We start from the raw sequence: 18,389 nt of genomic DNA on the forward strand, positions 1-18,389 counted from the left end.
ATTTATCACTGAGTATTTTAGAGACTCTGGAGCTATGCATAACTGTCATTTAAAAGGCGAATTCATGATAGCAGCATAGTACTGTGCCTTTTGCTGTGCATTGTTTGCAATGGTGAAAAGTTGAGTTTTTTCCCCTAATTCGAGTGCTGAAATTAATGCACTTTTTTTGTACGATATTGTGATTTATGGCACATGCATTGCACTAAAATATCGAAGTTACAACTTTAATATAATCTGTATCCTTTCTAAAATATAGTTTATTTTTTAAAGAATGTAGTATTTGACAAATCGACTTCCGTATGTATTTAATGCAATTTTTGTGTGCAAAGTCAATAAAAACATATATTGGTTTTAAAAAAGCAATATTTGACATGACGTCAGAGTCAATAAGAACCCTCTCCCTCCTATGGCAATGTTAATGGGTCTGATTAGGCACATTAAAAGATGCCCAGATTATCCCAGGACTGAGGTACAAGATTCGTTTTTTAACAAATTCAGAGACACCAGGATCATTTCACATTTACATTGCTTTTCTCATACCATATTCTCAAAGATTTAAATAAGGATATAGATGACAGAAGCATTTTCGGAATGTCCATGTGTTAAAAGTAAAATGACGATCGTGAACATTGCCTGCGCCATCTTGTTTAGTGGCAATTTCTATGTGCATGTAAGCTGCAGCCATTTTAGCCATCACAGCTATTTTGTACTCTGTTGGTCACCTTCATTTCACCCTGTCCTTGCTAGCATCATTCTGACTCTCTGACCAAACCTGATATGTGTGCTGGGGGCTATAAACCCTATTGTCACGACAAACCTTAGTGCCACTTGCTGCCCCAAACTCGTTTTTCCTTTCATCTCTGTTTACAGACAAACCTTTGGACAATCTTCCCCTCACCGCACCTAGTTACTCAAACCGGTCCCAGACACTAAAATGACCCTTGCAGACATGATGTATTGCACTACAAACAGTGAGACTTGTTTTACCAACAATGGGACCTGTTTTAATCAACAGAACGGACTCTTAGATCTGACCGGTCTCACATGTTTCAGACCCTGAAGAACGGTCCAGCTGCGAGATACCATTGTCTGTTTTGACCTGGGTAGGGGGATAATTACTGTTGGGTTTGTGTGGGAACCTGCCCGGGGCGAGGACTCCAAGCTTGTCTAACCATGTTAATAAAACAGATGCATTGTGCCAAACCTGTATAAAAGGAAGAGCCAAAAGAGATGCAGTTAGAACACCTCACTGAGACATCCCGGTGTCTGCAGTTGACGTGGTCTCCTCTTGACAGTTAAAAACCTTTTTCTTGCCTTCCAGTTTCCAGCGCCTGCCTCATTATTTTGATAGCGAATCCAAAGTAATTTAAAGGTGACCCTGCGCCGGGCAGCTTTGGGGGTCTTTGGAGACTCGCTGCTTTTCACATATGTGCAAATAGAGTTACCATTTAGTTTGAGGGCATCTCAAAGCTGATTCATGTATTTTCAGATTTGTCCCAGGTTTAACAAATATCATATTGAACAGATGGAGTAGATATGAGATTCTCCAGGCATCTTCTAATTGTCTCCAAGTTAAATCTTAGTGAATTGGATCTCTTTTTCAGTAGGCAAAATTACATCGATCATATGCCAATTAAGAGCAGTACAGACCATTTGAAAAAAAATGATTACACATGCATGAATACTATATGGGATAAAGTATCCTCTCACATACATTATAAAGATATTGCAAATCACCTAGGAGTTCTACCTAAAGGAACGGGACAGAAATCCGGAATTTAATTGAATTGAGTTCCTTTATACGGCTGTGGAACCTCACCATAAATATCTCCTTTCTGCTATCTGTGGCTCAATTTAGAAAAAAGCAAATCAGAAGAACAAACACCAGTTCTTGTTTTTGTTGTTTACACTGCAGCTGTAATTATGCTCTGTGATGTACTTTTCACCTTGGCTGCAGGCATCGGCAGGAAGCATTATGACATTGCATCTCAACGGTTATAAGTTACTGCAGTTAAGCAGCTACATCGTTTTATTATTACAGTTCACTAGAGACTTCACAAGTCGATTGAAATAAGGAAATCAGAGACAGAGGGATTGCAGGCTCCTACATGTTACATATGGTGTAAGGTACTACCTGCCTTGCACTATGAGGATATTGCAACTCACCAGGGTTCCGTGACCATATAGAAGAACTAGGTCGAAGGCTGATTTCCTTTTAAGAATAGGAAGGTGGGGAGGACCATCTTACCAGGGAAAAAACTGATGAACTGAGATGGCCTGAAGTTGTCTGATCCTATAAGCTAAAGCTATTGCCACCAACATTACTGTTTCCAAAGTGAGAAGCCAAGCTGAGGAACTGTGCATCAGCTTGAATGAGGATGCAATTAAGAAAGGCAATATTCAAATCCCTCTGCTCTACAGTTAACGGAATCGGAGGAAACAATTAAAGTAAACCCTTCTAAAAACAAACCACAACTGGCAATTTAAACAAGGATGGCTTAAGAAGACAGACGAAAGCAGAAAGAGCAGCCAAATGACCATTAACTGCAGACAAGCACAACTTGTGCTGCACAGGAGACAGTGTGAATTGCAAGATGTCAGGAAAGAAGGCTTTATAAGGATTGAGGCCTTTCGATTCACATCAATGAACACATTTTTCCAGCAACCTGCACATAGAGATTTTATAATGGATTTCCTGGCAGCCAAGATGGCATTGCATCTTCATCAGGAAAACAAAAGGGTTCTGACTTGCACAGCTTAATCTCCACAAGTGCAGCTGCAGAGTTTAGAGACTGGGGTAAAGGATCAGTTCAGACTGCTGTGACAATAGGTCAATCTTGTGTTAGAACGGATGAGGTGGCTGAATGGCGAATGTCATCAGATTTCGTGGGAATGCATATAAAAGGCCCTGCCACCAGGAAAGCATCCCCAGGAAACTATTTAATGGGAACTGCATGCCACAAAACTGAGGATCTTCCTGTTCTTGGCCATGGAAGGAATATCTACATACGGACAGCCCAATCTGGAGAAAATCCCCTCTGTCACGGCAGGGTGTGGTGCCCACTCATGGTCCTCCAGCAAAAGGTGACTGAAAGCATCTGCCCTCGCATTGAGAGAACCTGCAAAATGACCAGCTAATGAGGAAAATCCAGTCACTGCGCCCAGCTAATCACCTCCCAATACAAGATCCATGGCCTGACACCACCCTGTACGTTGATATAATGGATAGTGGTGGTGTTGTTCGACAGAACCAGAATGGTCTTCTCGGTGCAGGAAGGAAGAAATGTCTTCACAGCAGGGTGGACCACTGCAACTCCAGCACGTTTATGAGCTCACACTGCTCTAAAACTGACAAAAGGCCTTGTGCCATCATATAGCCCAGATGGGTGTTCGGAATTGAGTCGCTTACCTCTGATATTCTCCTTACTTCAGGGGCGTGCATGAACAGAGCTATGCATGTGGGCGTTCTTTCGCGCATTTCAGGGAGTATAAAACGAGCCATCCATTGCACTTCAGTGCTTGGTTTCGCTACCCGGTCCTTCTACCCGGAAGAGCTTCACCTGTGTTTCCAGTTTCCTGTTTCTTGGATTGCCTGGATTCTCCCCTTCATTGGACCTTTCTTGGATCGGGACTTTGCCACCTGCAGGATTGCAGGCGCTTCGTGCTTTTGACACGCAGTTTCTTGCTCCTTCCCTTTCCCTTTTCGTTGTTTTGGGACATCGGCGCTGGTATTGGCGTGCTGCCAGTGACGCTCGGACACTCAGGTACGCGGCCCAGTGTCCGTTAATATGGTAGTCGGTGTCCATGGAGACAACCCACTACAAGCTTGGAAGGGTCCATACACCAGTAAAGTTCGAACGGACTGATTGGAAGATCTGCACCTGAGCAGAAAGACAGCCTTAATGCTGAAACTATGGCTGTCAAAAGCAGAAAATGGAGGACCCTCCTCTGCCATCTGTTATGTGGCACAAGAAGGATGCATAAGGCCAGGAGGCCATACAATATTCAGAACTGGAATCCATGTCTAAGCCTGGAATCTCAGGATCATCTCTCTAATATCCACAATCCTCTGAGGAGGAGGAAAAGCCTTCATGCTTGTCATGTACAGCACTGACCTTCTGAAGGTTAACCTCTACGTTGGAGTGAGGTGAGATTTTTGGGCATTGATAGTATCGGAGGAGAGTATCATGCGCTGAAGGTGTTAATCGGCTAGCACCCAGGGATTTCCCGTTTCAGCAGCCAGTCATACAAGTATGGAAATGCATAGATTCCTGACCATCATGGTGAAGCTAATACAACCGCCAGCACTTGGTGCGGTCATCAGTCCGAATGGCAAGATTGTGAACTGACAGTGCTGGGATCCAACAGTGAACCTCTCATAACGTCTGTAGGCAAAGTGGAAGATGAAAATAGGCGTACTGAGAATACAGGGACACCAAACAATCCCCCACATTCAGGGACATGGCTAAGGGACTGTGTCTTGAACTTGTCTTGCCAAATGAACAAGGTCCGATTGTGAAGATCTAGACTGGGATTAAACCTCTGGCCTTCTTGGGAACCAACAAGTAAGGGCAATTGAACTGCATGCCTCTTTCTTGCAGGGGCACCATATCCTATTTGAAGGATGGTTAGGCAGAGATATGAACAGGAAGGCTAGGGAGTAGCTTTTGTGGATTAGCTGGACGACCCAGTGGTGCACTGCAATCATCTCCCAAATGGAGTGAAAGTGGGGGACCCTCACTCAAGATTATGGTAGAAGGGGGTGAGCCAGGGAGGTTTGGAGGCAACAAAGAAAGCAGAGGACGGCACAGACAGGATCTGCCACTGCTGCTGGCATTCCCTAGATCCATCCCCAAAAGCAACAGTACAGTTGTTAGGGCATTTAGAATGGTGAGAAGGTTGCCTCTGCAGGAATTGCACTGCCCTGGAATAACCAAGTAATTTCCAGTACTTTCGATGCAGCAGTCTCTGTCAAAATGCTGAGGAATGTTGTCATTGTAGCTTTAAGAGAGTTCTGTACCCTTAGCAATGAAGCACAGAAAATAGGAACTGACACGAGCATGCTAGTTAGCGCTTAACATACACCAGTTCAGACTGCTGTGACACACTCCAAATAAAGGTAAATACAAAATACACAATGTCTTTAGAATTCTCTGTCTTTTGCTCTTTATTACCTTTTTTCTTTAGTGCCAGCCAACACGTGTTTTGTCGTATTGGGTATCTCCCACAACGTCCTCAGGGCTGTCTTCCTCTTGACTTGCGTGGGAGACACCTTGTCTCCGGTTATACTTCCAAGCACGGCAGGAGATACAACGATGTGAGGACGTGGACTGGAAACCCAAGTGACAGATTATGGGAACGTGTGACACGTCTGAATTGGAAAAACATTGACTTGAGAAATATCGTTGATGAGTACTAACTTAAGAGGGACATGGAAATCAATACACTATAGGAATACATAAGATTTCGCACAAATGAGACATATTTATGATACTGCCGGGACGGAAGTATAACCGGAGACAAAGTGTCTCACGCGCAAGTCAAGAGGAAGACAGCCCTGAGGAAGTCGTGGAAAATACCCGATATGACGAAATACGTCTTGGCTATGCACTAAAGAAAAAAGAAAATAAAGAAAAAAAGACAGAGAATTCTAAAGACGTTGTGTATTTTGTATGTAACTGAATTTGGAGTGTGTGCTCGGGACCTGAACTATTTAGAAAGATCAAATTAGTCTTTACGTTAGGAGGCTGGGTGATTTCTCCTTCCTTTGAAGCACAACTGATACAATTAGTAGGGGATATTAACACACCAAGGAATAGAGAGCACCAAGTCAGAAACTCGGAAAGCCATCACCCTTTTGTGTGAGCATTTTCACTTGTGTAAGAAGGCACATTACCTAATCCTAATGAACAGATAGTGCTGTGCTGGAGCAACTTATGCCCAAAGTAAAAATGGCTCCTGTAATGGCAGGACTAGGAAGCAAAAGCAAGTGAAAGGTTTTACGAAAGTAGTAAGTGTAGTGAGCCACCTAGCCACTACCCTACATTGTACCTGGAGGGCCGAGCACTGCTCGAAGGTTTAAATAAAGGTGACTTAGCCGCTCAAAGTTATAACACGTACAGTACCCATGTGTGTGCTCTTGCCGTTGTATCTGCTGGGCACGGGATGGCCTAAATTAGAGGGTCCTAAGCCACCTCATTGGCAACGAGGCAGAGACCCCGTTATGGCATGCATCAAAGTCTGAGTGTGCCTACCTCTCCTATAAGCTATTCTGCATGTGTGTAAGCACAGGACGGCAGTAAAAGGCTGGGGCCAGCGGAGTCCTCAGAGACAGTCTCTGTTGGCGGCATATCCTTGTTGGAGGGTGGCACCTCGCACATGGGGGAGAACCACTGCGATTATGCCATATCTCTGAACAAGACGCGCAGCCGCACCCAATGCAAGGTGCGCCGTGTGGGAGTCGGAGCCAGAGTGCTTCAAGGTATGTGCGCGCACGGCATAAGTGAAGAGACTGTGGCCTGGTGTGTCCTGTCAGTGAGCACGTGGCATGCAGTCGGCAACCAGTGCGGACTTCAAATGGGGCCATGAGCCCACCCCTGCTGTGCGGTGCAACGGTGCTGAGGGAGATTTCAAAAGGGACACGTGGTGTTTCATCAATGCTCACCATACAATGCTCGGCCAACAGACCGTTGGGGACAGAGGGTGCCTGCAAGCTGGTAGGAGAAGAAAGAGTTACCTCACACAAAGGCCACAAGCTCAACCAAGTACAAAAAAATAAATAGAAGAAACAAAACAAGAGAAATATAATGAAGAAGGTGTCATAGTACGTATTAAGAGGGCTGCGGCAGCTCCACCTCCGCAACGCTGCTCACATCCCTGAGTAACAGCGCTACCCCAATTTAGCCAGCTGGTTGCTCCCGCAACACCTGCACCCATATGGTGCCAATGGATTGACCGTCTACAGCACAGCTTTCCAAACTCTTCATGTTGGCGACACACTTTTTGGAGATGTATAATTTTGGGACACATTAAGGCAGTGTAGCGAGCGAGCGTAGCGAGCGAGCCCGAACCACTCAAGGAAGGGTTCGAGGGAATTCTCACGCCAGAAGAAAAATTTGAAATAAAAGTGGCCAAATGGTGCATTTTCAAGCAAATTTGAGACCATGAGGTTGAACACAGGCCCCTGCAGTGGATGCCGTTGTCCACTGAGCCACCAGACCCGGCATACACACATCTTTCTCTCTCTCTCTCTGTCTTCCTCCCTCTCCCTATCTCTCCCTCTCTCTCTCCCTCCCTCTCTATGTCTTCCTCTGTCTCACTCACTCTGTCTGTCTCCCTCTCTCTCTCTCTCCCTACCTCTCTCTCCCTGTCTCCCTCTGTCTCCCTCTGTCTCCCTCCCTCTCTCTCTCTCCCTCCCTCTGTCTCCCTCCCTCTGTCTGTCTCCCTCTGTCTGTCCCACTCTCTGTCTCCCGCTCTTTGTCTCCCGCTATCTGTCTCCCGCTCTCTGTCTCCCTTCCTCTGTTTTCCTCCCTCTGCCTCCCTTCCTCTGTCTCCTCCCTGTCTCCCCCGCTGTCTCCCTCCCTCTGTCTCCCTCTCTATCTGTCTCCCTCTCTCTCTGTCTCCCTCTCTCTACCCCGGACTCCCTCCCTCTGTCTCCCTCCCTCTGTCTCCCTCCCTCTGTCTCTCTCCCTCTCTCTCTATCTCCCTCTCTCTCTGTCTCCCTGTCTCCCTCCATCTGTCTCCCTCCATCTGTCTCCCTCTATCTGTCTCCCTCTATCTGTTTCCCTCCATCTGTCTCCTTCCCTCTCTCTGTCTCCCCCGACTTCCTCCCTCTGTCTCCCTCCCTCTGTCACCCTCTCTCGCTGTCTCGCTCCCTCTCCCTCCCTCTGTCCCGCTCCCTCTCCCTCCCTCTGTCTCCCTCTCTGTCTCCCTCCCTCTGTCTCCCTCTCCCTCTCTGTCTCCCTGCCTCTCTGTCTCTGTCTCTGTCTATGCCTCTATCTGTCTGTCCCTGTCTATGCCTCTATCTGTCTTTCCCTGTCTCCCTCCCTCTGTCTCCCTCTCCGTCTCTGCCTCTATCTGTCTGCCCCTGTCCCTGCCTCTATCTGTCTCTGCCTGTCCCTGTCTCAGACTGCCTGTCTCCCTCCCTCTCTCTGTCTCCCACTCTCTCTCTCTCTCTCTCTGTCTCCCTCCCTGTCTCTCCCTCCCTCTGTCTGTTTCCCTCGTGTCTGTCTCCCTCCCTCTGTCTCCCGCTCTCTGTCTCCTTCCCTCTGTTCCCTTCCCTGTCTCCGTCCCTCTGTCTCTGTCCCTCTGTCTCCCTCCCTCTGTCTCCCTCTCTCTCTGTCTCCCCCACTCTCTGTCTCCCTCTCTCTGTCTCCCTCTATCTGTCTCCCTCTCCCTCCCTCTGTCTCCCCTGGACTCCCTCCCTTTTCTCCCTCCCTATCTCCCTCTGTCTCTGTCTCCCACAGTTTCCCTCTCTCAGTCTCCCTCCCTCTGACTCCCTCTCCCTCTCTGTCTCTGTCTCCCTGCCTCTCTGTCTCTGTCTATGCCTCTATCTGTCTGTCTGTCCCTGTCTCCCTCCCTCTGTCTCCCTCTACGTCTCTGCCTCTATCTGTCTGCCCCTGTCCCTGCCTCTATCTGTCTCTGCCTGTCCCTGTCTCAGACTGTCTGTCTCCCTCCCTCTCTCTGTCTCCCACTCTCTCTCTCTCTCTCTCTCTCTCTCTCTATCTCCCTCCCTGTCTCTCCCTCTCTCTGTCTGTTTCCCTCTTGTCTGTCTCCCTCCCTCTGTCTCCCGCTCTCTGTCTCCTTCCCTCTGTTCCCTTCCCTGTCTCCGTCCCTCTGTCTCCTTCCCTGTCTCCGTCCCTCTGTCTCTGTCCCTCTGTCTCCCTCTCTCTGTCTTCCTCTCTCTGACTCCCTCTCTCTGTGTCTCCCTCTCTCTCTCTCTCTGTCCCCCTCTCTCTCTTTCTCCCTCACTCTATGTCTCCCTCTCTTTGTCTCCCTCTCCCTCCCTCTGTCTCCCCTGGACTCCCTCCCTCTTCTCCCTCCCTATCTCCCTCTGTCTCTGTCTCCCACAGTTTCCTCTCTCAGTCTCTCTCCCTCTGTCTGTCTTCCTCTTTTTGTCTCCCTCCCCCTGTCTCCCTCTCTCCCTCTGTCTGTCTCCCTCCCTCTGTTGCCCTCCTCCCTCTGTCTGTCTCACTCTGTTTGTCGCCCTCTGCCTCCCTCTCTGCCTCCCTCTGTCTCCGTACCTCTGTCTCCCTCTCTCTGTCTGTCTGTTTCCCTCTCTCTGTCTCCCTCACTCTGTTTCCCTCCCTCTGTCTCCCTCCCTTTGTTGCCCTCCTCCCTTTGTTTCCCTCCCTCTGTCTCTCTTCCTCTGTTTCTCTCCCTCTGTTTCAGTCCCTCTGTTTCCCTCCCTCTGTCTCCCTACCTCTGTCTCCCTCCCTTCGTCTCCCTCCATCTGTCACCCTCTGTCACCTCACCCCAGCTTCCCAGGCACACACAAAACCCTCGGCAGACCCCTCCATCATGAGCAACTACCGCCCAATCTCCCTTCTTCCTTTTCTTAGCAAAGTTTTAGAGTCGCACGTCACTCATACTCTCAGTTCCTTTGTGGAAGACTCTAGTGTATTGGACCCCCAGCAGGCTGGATTCAGACCCGCGCACTCCACAGAAGCAGTCATTCTTTCTGTTATGGAGGAATTGCGCAGGGGAGCGGACGCTAACATCTGCCAGGCTCTGGTCCTCCTGGATCTGTCGGCCGCCTTTGACACGGTCGACCATGATATTTTGGTCGACCGTGTCGGGGAGGCCGGCATCCAGGGTACCGCCCTGGCCTGGGTCCGCTCCTTCCTGACCCAACGCCATCAAGCTGTCAGGCTATCCCAGTTTTCTGCCTCCCAGGTCAAATTGACCTGTGGCGTCCCACAGGGTTCTTCCCTATCCCCCCTCCTTTTTAATTTGTATCTCTCCCCACTTATCCGTGCCCTCCGACAGTTCAATGTCACAGCGTTCAATTACGTGGATGACATACAACAAATTTTCAACATTTATTCCTCTGCTGAATCCATTTCCACCTTCCAAAATACCCTCTGCTTTATTAGCAACTGGATGAGCTCAAACCATCTGAAGCTCAACCCCGACAAGACCGAGCTGGTCCTTGTCGGGGGTCCCTCCAACCCCTGGGACTCTTCCTTCTGGCCTGTTAGCCTCGGCAGTCCACCCCGCCCTGCTAACTGTGCCAAAAGTCTGGGAGTCGTCATTTGCAGTGACCTCTCTATGACGCCCCAGATTAGCGCGGTAGTCTCCTCTAGCCACTTTCAGTTAAGGAAAATCCGGAAAATCTCCCGGCTACTTACTTCCGAGGCCCTCATCTTGGCCCTGCTTGCGCTAGTCATTTCGAGGCTCGACTACGCCAATGCGCTCTATGTAGGCATTCCAGCTTACCAACTTAGGCGGCTTCAGCTGATTCAGAACGAGGCTGCCCACCTGATCCACTGTCTACCAAGAGATCAACACGTTAGCCCCCTCCTAAAAAGCCTCCACTGGCTCCCGGTAGCTGCCCGTTGTAAATTCAAGCTGGGTTGTATCATCTCCAAATCCCTTGCTGGTCAGGGTCCCCTCTTCATTTCTTCCCTCCTCCACCCCTATGTCCCCCCTCGCACTCTCCGGTCTTCCCAATTGGCCTTGTTATCAATTCCTAGATACAAGAGGAAGAAACATGGCGGCCTTAAGTTTTCCTTTTTGGCCCCCACTTTTTGGAATTCCCTCCCCCTTCCTCTTAGGTTGTCCACTCCGTACCCCAAATTCAGATCCTCCCTTAAAACTTTTCTCTTCATTGAATCCTACAAATAACTGGTCTCTTTGCTTCCTCATCTGCTCTCTCCATTATGGCGCCAAGAAACCTAACGGTGTTAGTCGCGCCTTAGAAATTTATTTAACATAACATAACATAACACAAAGCCGCACCCGAGCACTTCACAGGTCTTTAAAAGACCATTTACTTGTTAATGAGGCTTTGTTGTGAATCGCCCGGTCCCCATAGAGCAGAGTGTATAGGAATGCCTCTTAATTAACAGCATTACCTTTGTGCGATGTAAGATAATGATGGCGCAGTAAAAAGGTGCATGGTGTTGCACATGGGAGGGATGAACTGTAGGAGTTATTTGAAAATGTACCCAATACTGGAGGTGATGATGACTTTCATGCGGCGGTAGTCACCCTTCAACAAGCATTTTGATGCCCAACTAAACCCAGATTACACACAATTCATATTACGCCAGACTTGCCAGGCAGAGGGCGAGTTGGCTGTTGATACCTTCTATGCAAGTTTACGCAAATTGGCAAGTACCTGCACTGGGATAGATAAGCAGGGCGAAATCAGACCACAATTAATACAAGGTTGCCATTCGTCCACTCTCTGGAAACTAATTCTGAGCCAGCCTGGCATCCCGTTGGATGATATTCTGATCCTGGCTCGATCTCATGAACTGGCAGACTCCAGATAGAATCAGTTCTTGCCCGCCGCGCATCCACCCCAACCACTCCAAGCGTGGTAAAAGTCATAAAGAAACACACAGAAGCAATTCAACGATGTTCAGGGCAACTATATGACATCTTAGGTGCCAGATCAAGTGAGAAAATGTGTAGTAACTGTAGACTGGCTAGCCATCTGCCAAGGGGATGCCAGGCACAAGGAAAGATATGACTGAAATGCGGACATCCAAATGACTTCGCAAAAGCGTGTCCTAGTTTCCAGGGGTGATCAAATGCTGGTGTGAAGAGCTGAAGGGGTATCAACAATTGGCAGTTATCAATGGAAGAGGGAGAAGACAGCCAAACAACAGCCAGCAAGACTCCCTGAGTCAACATGAGGAAGGAGACGACAATGAGGAGGTGTTAACTATCTCTTTTACAGGGTGCAGCAATCAAACTCGAAGACCCTCTCCCATGTGCCATGCAGACGGTGGCAGTGACCTGATTACAGCACTTATAGAGTCGAGAGCATCCGTACACGTCATTGACTCCGAGCAATTCCTCAAGCTGGTCCCCAAGCCTGAAATCAGCCAGACAAAAGCAAAGACATACACGTATGTGGGAATAGGTCCCACTTTGCATCAAGAGGTCTTAGATTTGGAGGTGGCCAATTAAGGCACTAAGTCACGTGCTAAATTTCACGTGACCTAGGACAACACCGGAACACTGCTGGGCTGTCACACTGCAGAGGATCTGGGCCTGGTGTTCCTTGCCAAGCAAATTTATCAGTCGCACCCCAACATCCTGGCTGAGTTTCCTGAACCGTTTGAGTAGAGCAAGCAGGAGTTATAGAGAAACTTCCTGGATATCACCACTGGTCATCGACCTGCAGCCCAAATAGCCTGAGATCATCAAGTTATGTGTGGACATGACGTTGCCTAACCGTAGAGGGAGGCACATCACACCAATCATTGATGAGATTGTGACCAATTTGAATAGCTCTAAACAGTTCTCTAAAATTGACCTCAATTCTGGATACCACCAACTAATGCTGGAGGAGTCCTGAAGATATATAACAACATTCTCCACTCATGTAGGGCTGAGAGGTTCAGGTGTTTGAGCTTTGGATTGTCGTCTGCCACGGTAGTCTCCCAGGATGCAATATGGGAGCCCCTGTCCAGTTTGTTGGGAAGTGATCAATGTGAGTGGCAACATATCAGCCTTCCCCAGCACTCTTGAAGAACATTACATCTGGCTAAGAGCCACAATGAAGCGGCTAGTAGAGAGGGGCTGACCCTTCACACCCAAAGGTGTTTGTTCTACTCCCAACGAAGTGGAATTCTTTGGATTCTTTTTTTTTCAAAGCGGGCCGGCATGTGGGTCCTCAGAAAGTTGAAGCCATCAGGACAGCAGCCGTCCTGAAAAATCGCTCCGAGGTACAACGTTTTCTGGGGATGGCCACCTATTGTGGGAGGTTTATTCTCAATTTGGCAACTCTTTTAGATCCCTTGAACCATGACAAAGAAGGATGTTTCATGGGTATGGAATAACAAGGTAGCGCAAACGTTCAGAGACATCTCCTTCATGATGCCACCATGGCATACTTTAGCCCAGAACTAATTGTGGATGCCAGCCCTGCAGCACTAGGGGCCATGCTACTGCAAATGGAAGACAATGAGGAATGGGTGCCAATTGCATATGCCAGTCGCGCTCTCACTGTGGTAGAAACTCGCTATTCCCAAATTGAAAGAGAGGTGCTAGCAATGAGATGGGCCTGTAAGCATTTTCATCTGTAGCTGTATGGCCAACATTTTCACGTAATCACTGATCATAAGTCATTGGTACCGCTATTCGGAGGGATGGCACGGAATGGATCTGTGAGAATGGAAAAAGGGGCTGTTCAGTTACAGCAATACTTTTGTTGAGTTACAGGCTGGAGTCAACAATCCAGCTGAGTATTTCTCGCGTCATCCTCTAGCGCTGGATCTCAGAACACCAATTGGTCCTAGGACTCATTTATCAGCGCATTTAAGTTAAAAACATTTATAATTCAAAATATGCAGAAATATATTCAACAAACAGTACAAATGCAATTCTGCACTTTTGGGAAAAGAATAAGGTTTAGAGAAAACGATCTTTGGTGAAGGGTAGATGTCGACGTTTCGACCCCACTTAAGGTGCAAGGGGTTACTTAAAACCTCCAGTTGTGGGTCTTCCTCAGGACAGGGGTGGAGGAAGGGGCAACCAAAGGAGGGAAGTATAAGAGTATCAGGATGAGTAAAGCATGTTGTTTACTTACATTGAGTGATATAACAGTGGGACCAATAAGGATGCATAAATGACTGACCTATTCCAGGCGCCTCAAGTTGAAAGGCCCTGATGACAGCTCCCAAGGGTATTCTGTAGAACGAAGGTGCATATTAGATAGCTCATGAAAATAACATTTGTTATTGTAGTCCCGAATTTTCATGGGCTATCTAATATGCACCTTCGTGCCTCCTTAGGTTGCCCCTCCCCCACCCGTCCCGAGGAAGACACGCAAGCTAAGGTTTTGAGTAACCCCTTGCGCCTTAAGTCGGGTCTAAATGTCAACATCTACCTTTCACCAAGGGGCTGTACCACATGACACCGCCATCCCACCCCTTTTGAACAGATGATATTTTACTGCCACATTCCATGTGAATTATTTTGAATTTGATGACAAATGATGTTTTTTGGACAGGCCGCAAACACCTGGTGCTAATATTATACCCAGTTGTATTTGGAAACCAATTGTAATTTCTGTTGAACTATTCTCATTCTATGCTTCTTCTCAGCCTTACTACACATGAGCACCCCTCTTTTCCACCTCTTTTCTCTTGGAGCAACCTCTTGACGAGTATATGCTTGGTAATGGTTTTACCTCCAATTTTGGTACTATGAATAAAATAGACCATTTTCTATAAATACAGTGGTTACCTTATTATTTTCCCAAGGTGCAGAATTGTATTTGCTTAATATATTTCTGAATTTATATAATTATAAATGTTTTTTTACTTAAATGCGCAGATAAATGAGTACTGGGACCAATTGTTGTTCTATACCATATGATACCCAGATCCATGGACAGTGATCGGGTTACCCCATTAGCTTATAATGGATCTCAGAACACAGCAGGAAGATGACCCTGGGGCTGAGGGGCTCGTCCAGATGGTCATCGACCTAGCCTGTCCCCAAATCATGTCCTTGGAGGAAATCGTGGGAACCACTAAGTCTGACACCAGTCTCATGAGAGCCAAAGAAGTGTTGCGAGGACATCTTTGGTGGAATTTCCTGGATGGTCTCCGGGGTCTTACCAAGGAAGAGCACGAAGCGAGAACGCAGCTATGGTGGTTCCGCGATAAGTTGAGTGAGAGCAAAGAAGGGCTCATATTGCGGGGTCACCAGGTCGTAATCTCTCAAAGCCTTTGGACATGGGCAATGGAGCTGGCGCACCAGGGACACCAAGGGTGGCCAAAATTAAAGCACATCTCAGAAGTAAGGTGTGGTCCCCTGGAATGTACAGGCTGGTTGAGGAAAAAGTTAAGAGTTGTCACTCATGTGTCATCACGAGTGGGGAACCTCCAGTAGCGCCTATCATCACTGAAAGTCCATGTACGAAACCCTGGTCTTCTGTGAGCATGGAATTTGGAAGCTTTTCATACAGCAGGATCATATTAGTAGTCATGGACAGTCATTTGTAGTTCCCTGATGTTGAGCTGGAGAGATCCACCGCATTTGAGTGTGTAAAGCCGGCGGTTGAAAAATCTTTGCACTGTTGGGGCTGTCCGATGAAGTAAAAACAGACAATGGGCCACCTTTCCAGGGCAAGGAGTTCAAGGAATATCTAAGTCACCTCAACATTCAACATTAGTGAATAACTCCCCAGTGACCTCAAGTGAACAGGGAGATGGAACGATTTATGAGAACACTTAACAAGGCACTGATGATTAGAGTGGAGCAGGGGGCAGAACTTAAGTGATGTCTACACCAATTTTTAAGAGCATATTGTCAGACCCCTCACAGCACCACTCAATGTGTACTGAGTAATCTTCTAATGAGGAGGCATACCAGGGATCTAGTACTAGCAGGCCTTGGTGGGAGCCAGCCCTTCTTGATCCAATGTTAGTCCAGGAGAAGAGAGCCAACAATGACAGAGCTAGCTGGAAACGGAGGATGGCTGAGCCAGCCTTTTAAGTAGATGACCAGCTAGCCGGCAGAGACCGTCACACAGGCTGGAGGTTCCAGACTCTGTTTGAGAAAAACACATGGGAAGTCATCAAAGTGCAAGGGACCATGATCATGGCAAAAAGAGGAAGGGTGGAAGTATGAGAAATCTATAGTCGTTTTAGAAAATCCCTCCGGAACAGTCCACGGCCAGAAAAGAAGATCTGACGTATGAACAGAGTGATATTTCCTGCAAAGCTAGACAGGGAAACTCCAGAGACATTGAACCAGCTGATCACATCCGGAACAAAGCATCAGCGAGATCAGCGTCCCAACTAGATGAGGACTCTGGTACTCAGTGACAGGTCAGCCCCTCACTCAGGCCACCCTTACTAACTGAGATCCCATCCCTACTCCAGCAAGAGGATGAAAGACTTTGTATCCTGAAAACCTGCACCGTCTAATGTATTTCTTGTTCTGTCCTAATATTTTTATTTTGCTTTTTTTTTTTAAGTTTAAAAGGTATGTAGTGAACGACCCGGCCACTACACTACATTGTATCCACTTACACCCAGAGGGCCAGGCGCAGCCCTAAGGTTTAAATAAAGGTGCATTAGCCACTCAAGGCTACTGCACATATGGTACCTGTGTGTGCTGGTGCCGTTATGTCTGCCGGGCACTGGCAGGGTTACAGTAAGCCCTAAGTCAGAGGGTCTCCCACCATCACAGTAAGCGCAGGATTGAGGGGTAGCCACCAGACCACAGCGTTGCTTAACTACCACCACAGTAAGTAAAAAGAAAACGAAAAAAAGTAATGCATTTACAAAACACACTATCTGCATTTTTCTCTAGCACAGACGTGAAAATGAATGATTTTTGAAAGAAGCCCTTATGGACTCCATTAATATATAATATGAGTGCAAATATCTAACAGGTGTACAGATTGAAGTATGAATGTAGTCACTTAGCTCATATTCTTTGGGATACTCTTAATCATGATAATTGATATAATTTGACAAATTGATTTTGTCAGCCTTTTTTTAATCTATTTTATGAAAGTATAAATCTAGGCTACGACAGCACTGAAATATTGCTTATTGGGTAATCGCTAATTGGGTAACATCTGGGAACTTTTACGTGACAGTCTGGTAAATCTGCAGTTGATTTTCTTAAATTTAAAAAAAGGTATTGGGCAAATTTATTTCTGTGTCCCTTTAATATGAATTCTTCAACATAGCTTGGGCTATATGTGATAGACATGGCAAGGGTCTTAGGTGCACTGAAAGTAAGTTTTTTTATATTAACCTGGGAGGACTGGACGCAGCCCAAAAGGTCCTTTCGTCGGAGAGATGCCACGCACGATGCAATCAAACAGAAAACTGATCTGATCCCCTTCAGCGCAAGACAGGAAGAAGACACCAGCCCCTGCAGGAAGTACAGAAATTCAAATTAGTAGATGCTCATTGCTTGCCTTGTAAACGAGTATGTCTGGACTATCTGGATTAATATATTGCATTAATGGATTGGGAATGCTCAGTCACCGCTCAAAAGATTATTACTGCTACCCTACCTTGATGGAGCTACTTTTCAAATTTAATAACACTCACAATAAGTTTCAAGAGTGCTACCACTGGTAACAACAAAATATGCCCTTCCACTTGCATCTTAGTGCATGAATAACACGGGGCCATGTTACGGATTAAAGAAGTGTTATTTTACATAAATAACCTCAAATGAAATTAAATTTAAAATGGAAACCTTAATATATACAATTTAATACAACCCAAAATCAAACACAAGAATTACAACTGTACATTTGCAAAATAAAGATTACAGTGCAAAATACAATGAAGGACATTTTTATATTAGAACACAGGATTGTGATACACTGATATGTTAAAGCTGACAAGATTCTACTTCTGCCATTGGATACGGTAATATGTGATCCAATATTCGTCCAGTGCATTGCACGGGTAGCTAAAGGCCTCTTCCTCAAAGGGGGTTTAAATGCGCAGATTGTTCTGAACGAGTCCTTAAACTGCTGATAAAATTAACTCTGTATCTCAAGAAACTGCTTCGCTCAAAATGCAGACTAACTTGTCAAAATAACACCTTTGCTGATTTGTAGCCCTGTCGTTTATACAGATTAGTAATTTCTATTAAAATGGTCCGGAAAAGTAAGGTTCAGATAAAAACTCTGGGGCATATTATCAAGGGGGTTTATCTCCGCTTTTTTGGCTTTAAAAACCAAGAAAGCGGAGATAAAATTATCTCCCTATTACCTAGCTGTCGCTAACACCAGTTAGCGACAGCTAGTAGGAGATAGCGGCCATCTTGGGCCCCACTTTGCATGTCAGTGATATTTATCACTAATGACATGCAAAGTGGGCGTGCCAAGATGTTAGACACTGGAAACAGTCGCTAACATCGCTATCTCCTATTACCAACTTTTGGAGATATTCGCGCTAAGAGCGAATATCTCCAAAAGCTAACACCTGCCCTGAGCAGTTCTTAGCCATGTTATCCAATGGGAGGTGGATAACATGGCTAAGAGCATTAGCTCGGTAATGCATGAATATCGCTGACTTTTCAACGATATTCATGCATTGCGGCGATTTTTATCGCATTTGCGATAAACCTTGGTAATACCAAGGTTTATTTGCGGTAAAAATCGCCGCAGCTCAGCCATACATTTTTGGCTCTAACCAAGCAATAGCGATAATTATCGCTATTGCTTG

General features: G+C 46.6%; 1 protein-coding gene across 1 annotated transcript in view; it reads right to left on the bottom strand.

Annotated features, from left to right (window-relative positions):
• The window catches only part of DOK7 (docking protein 7), a 549,432-nt gene that overhangs the window by 272,731 nt on the left and 258,312 nt on the right, over positions 1 to 18,389 (bottom strand). The window contains exon 5 of the mRNA XM_086964146.1: positions 16,957 to 17,076. Coding sequence (XP_086820272.1) covers positions 16,957 to 17,076 — 120 coding nt within the window. The remainder of the gene's footprint in view (positions 1 to 16,956; positions 17,077 to 18,389) is intronic.

This window comes from Lissotriton vulgaris, chromosome 3_2, assembly GCF_964263255.1.
Source record: "Lissotriton vulgaris chromosome 3_2, aLisVul1.2, whole genome shotgun sequence".
Taxonomy (NCBI): domain Eukaryota; kingdom Metazoa; phylum Chordata; class Amphibia; order Caudata; family Salamandridae; genus Lissotriton; species Lissotriton vulgaris.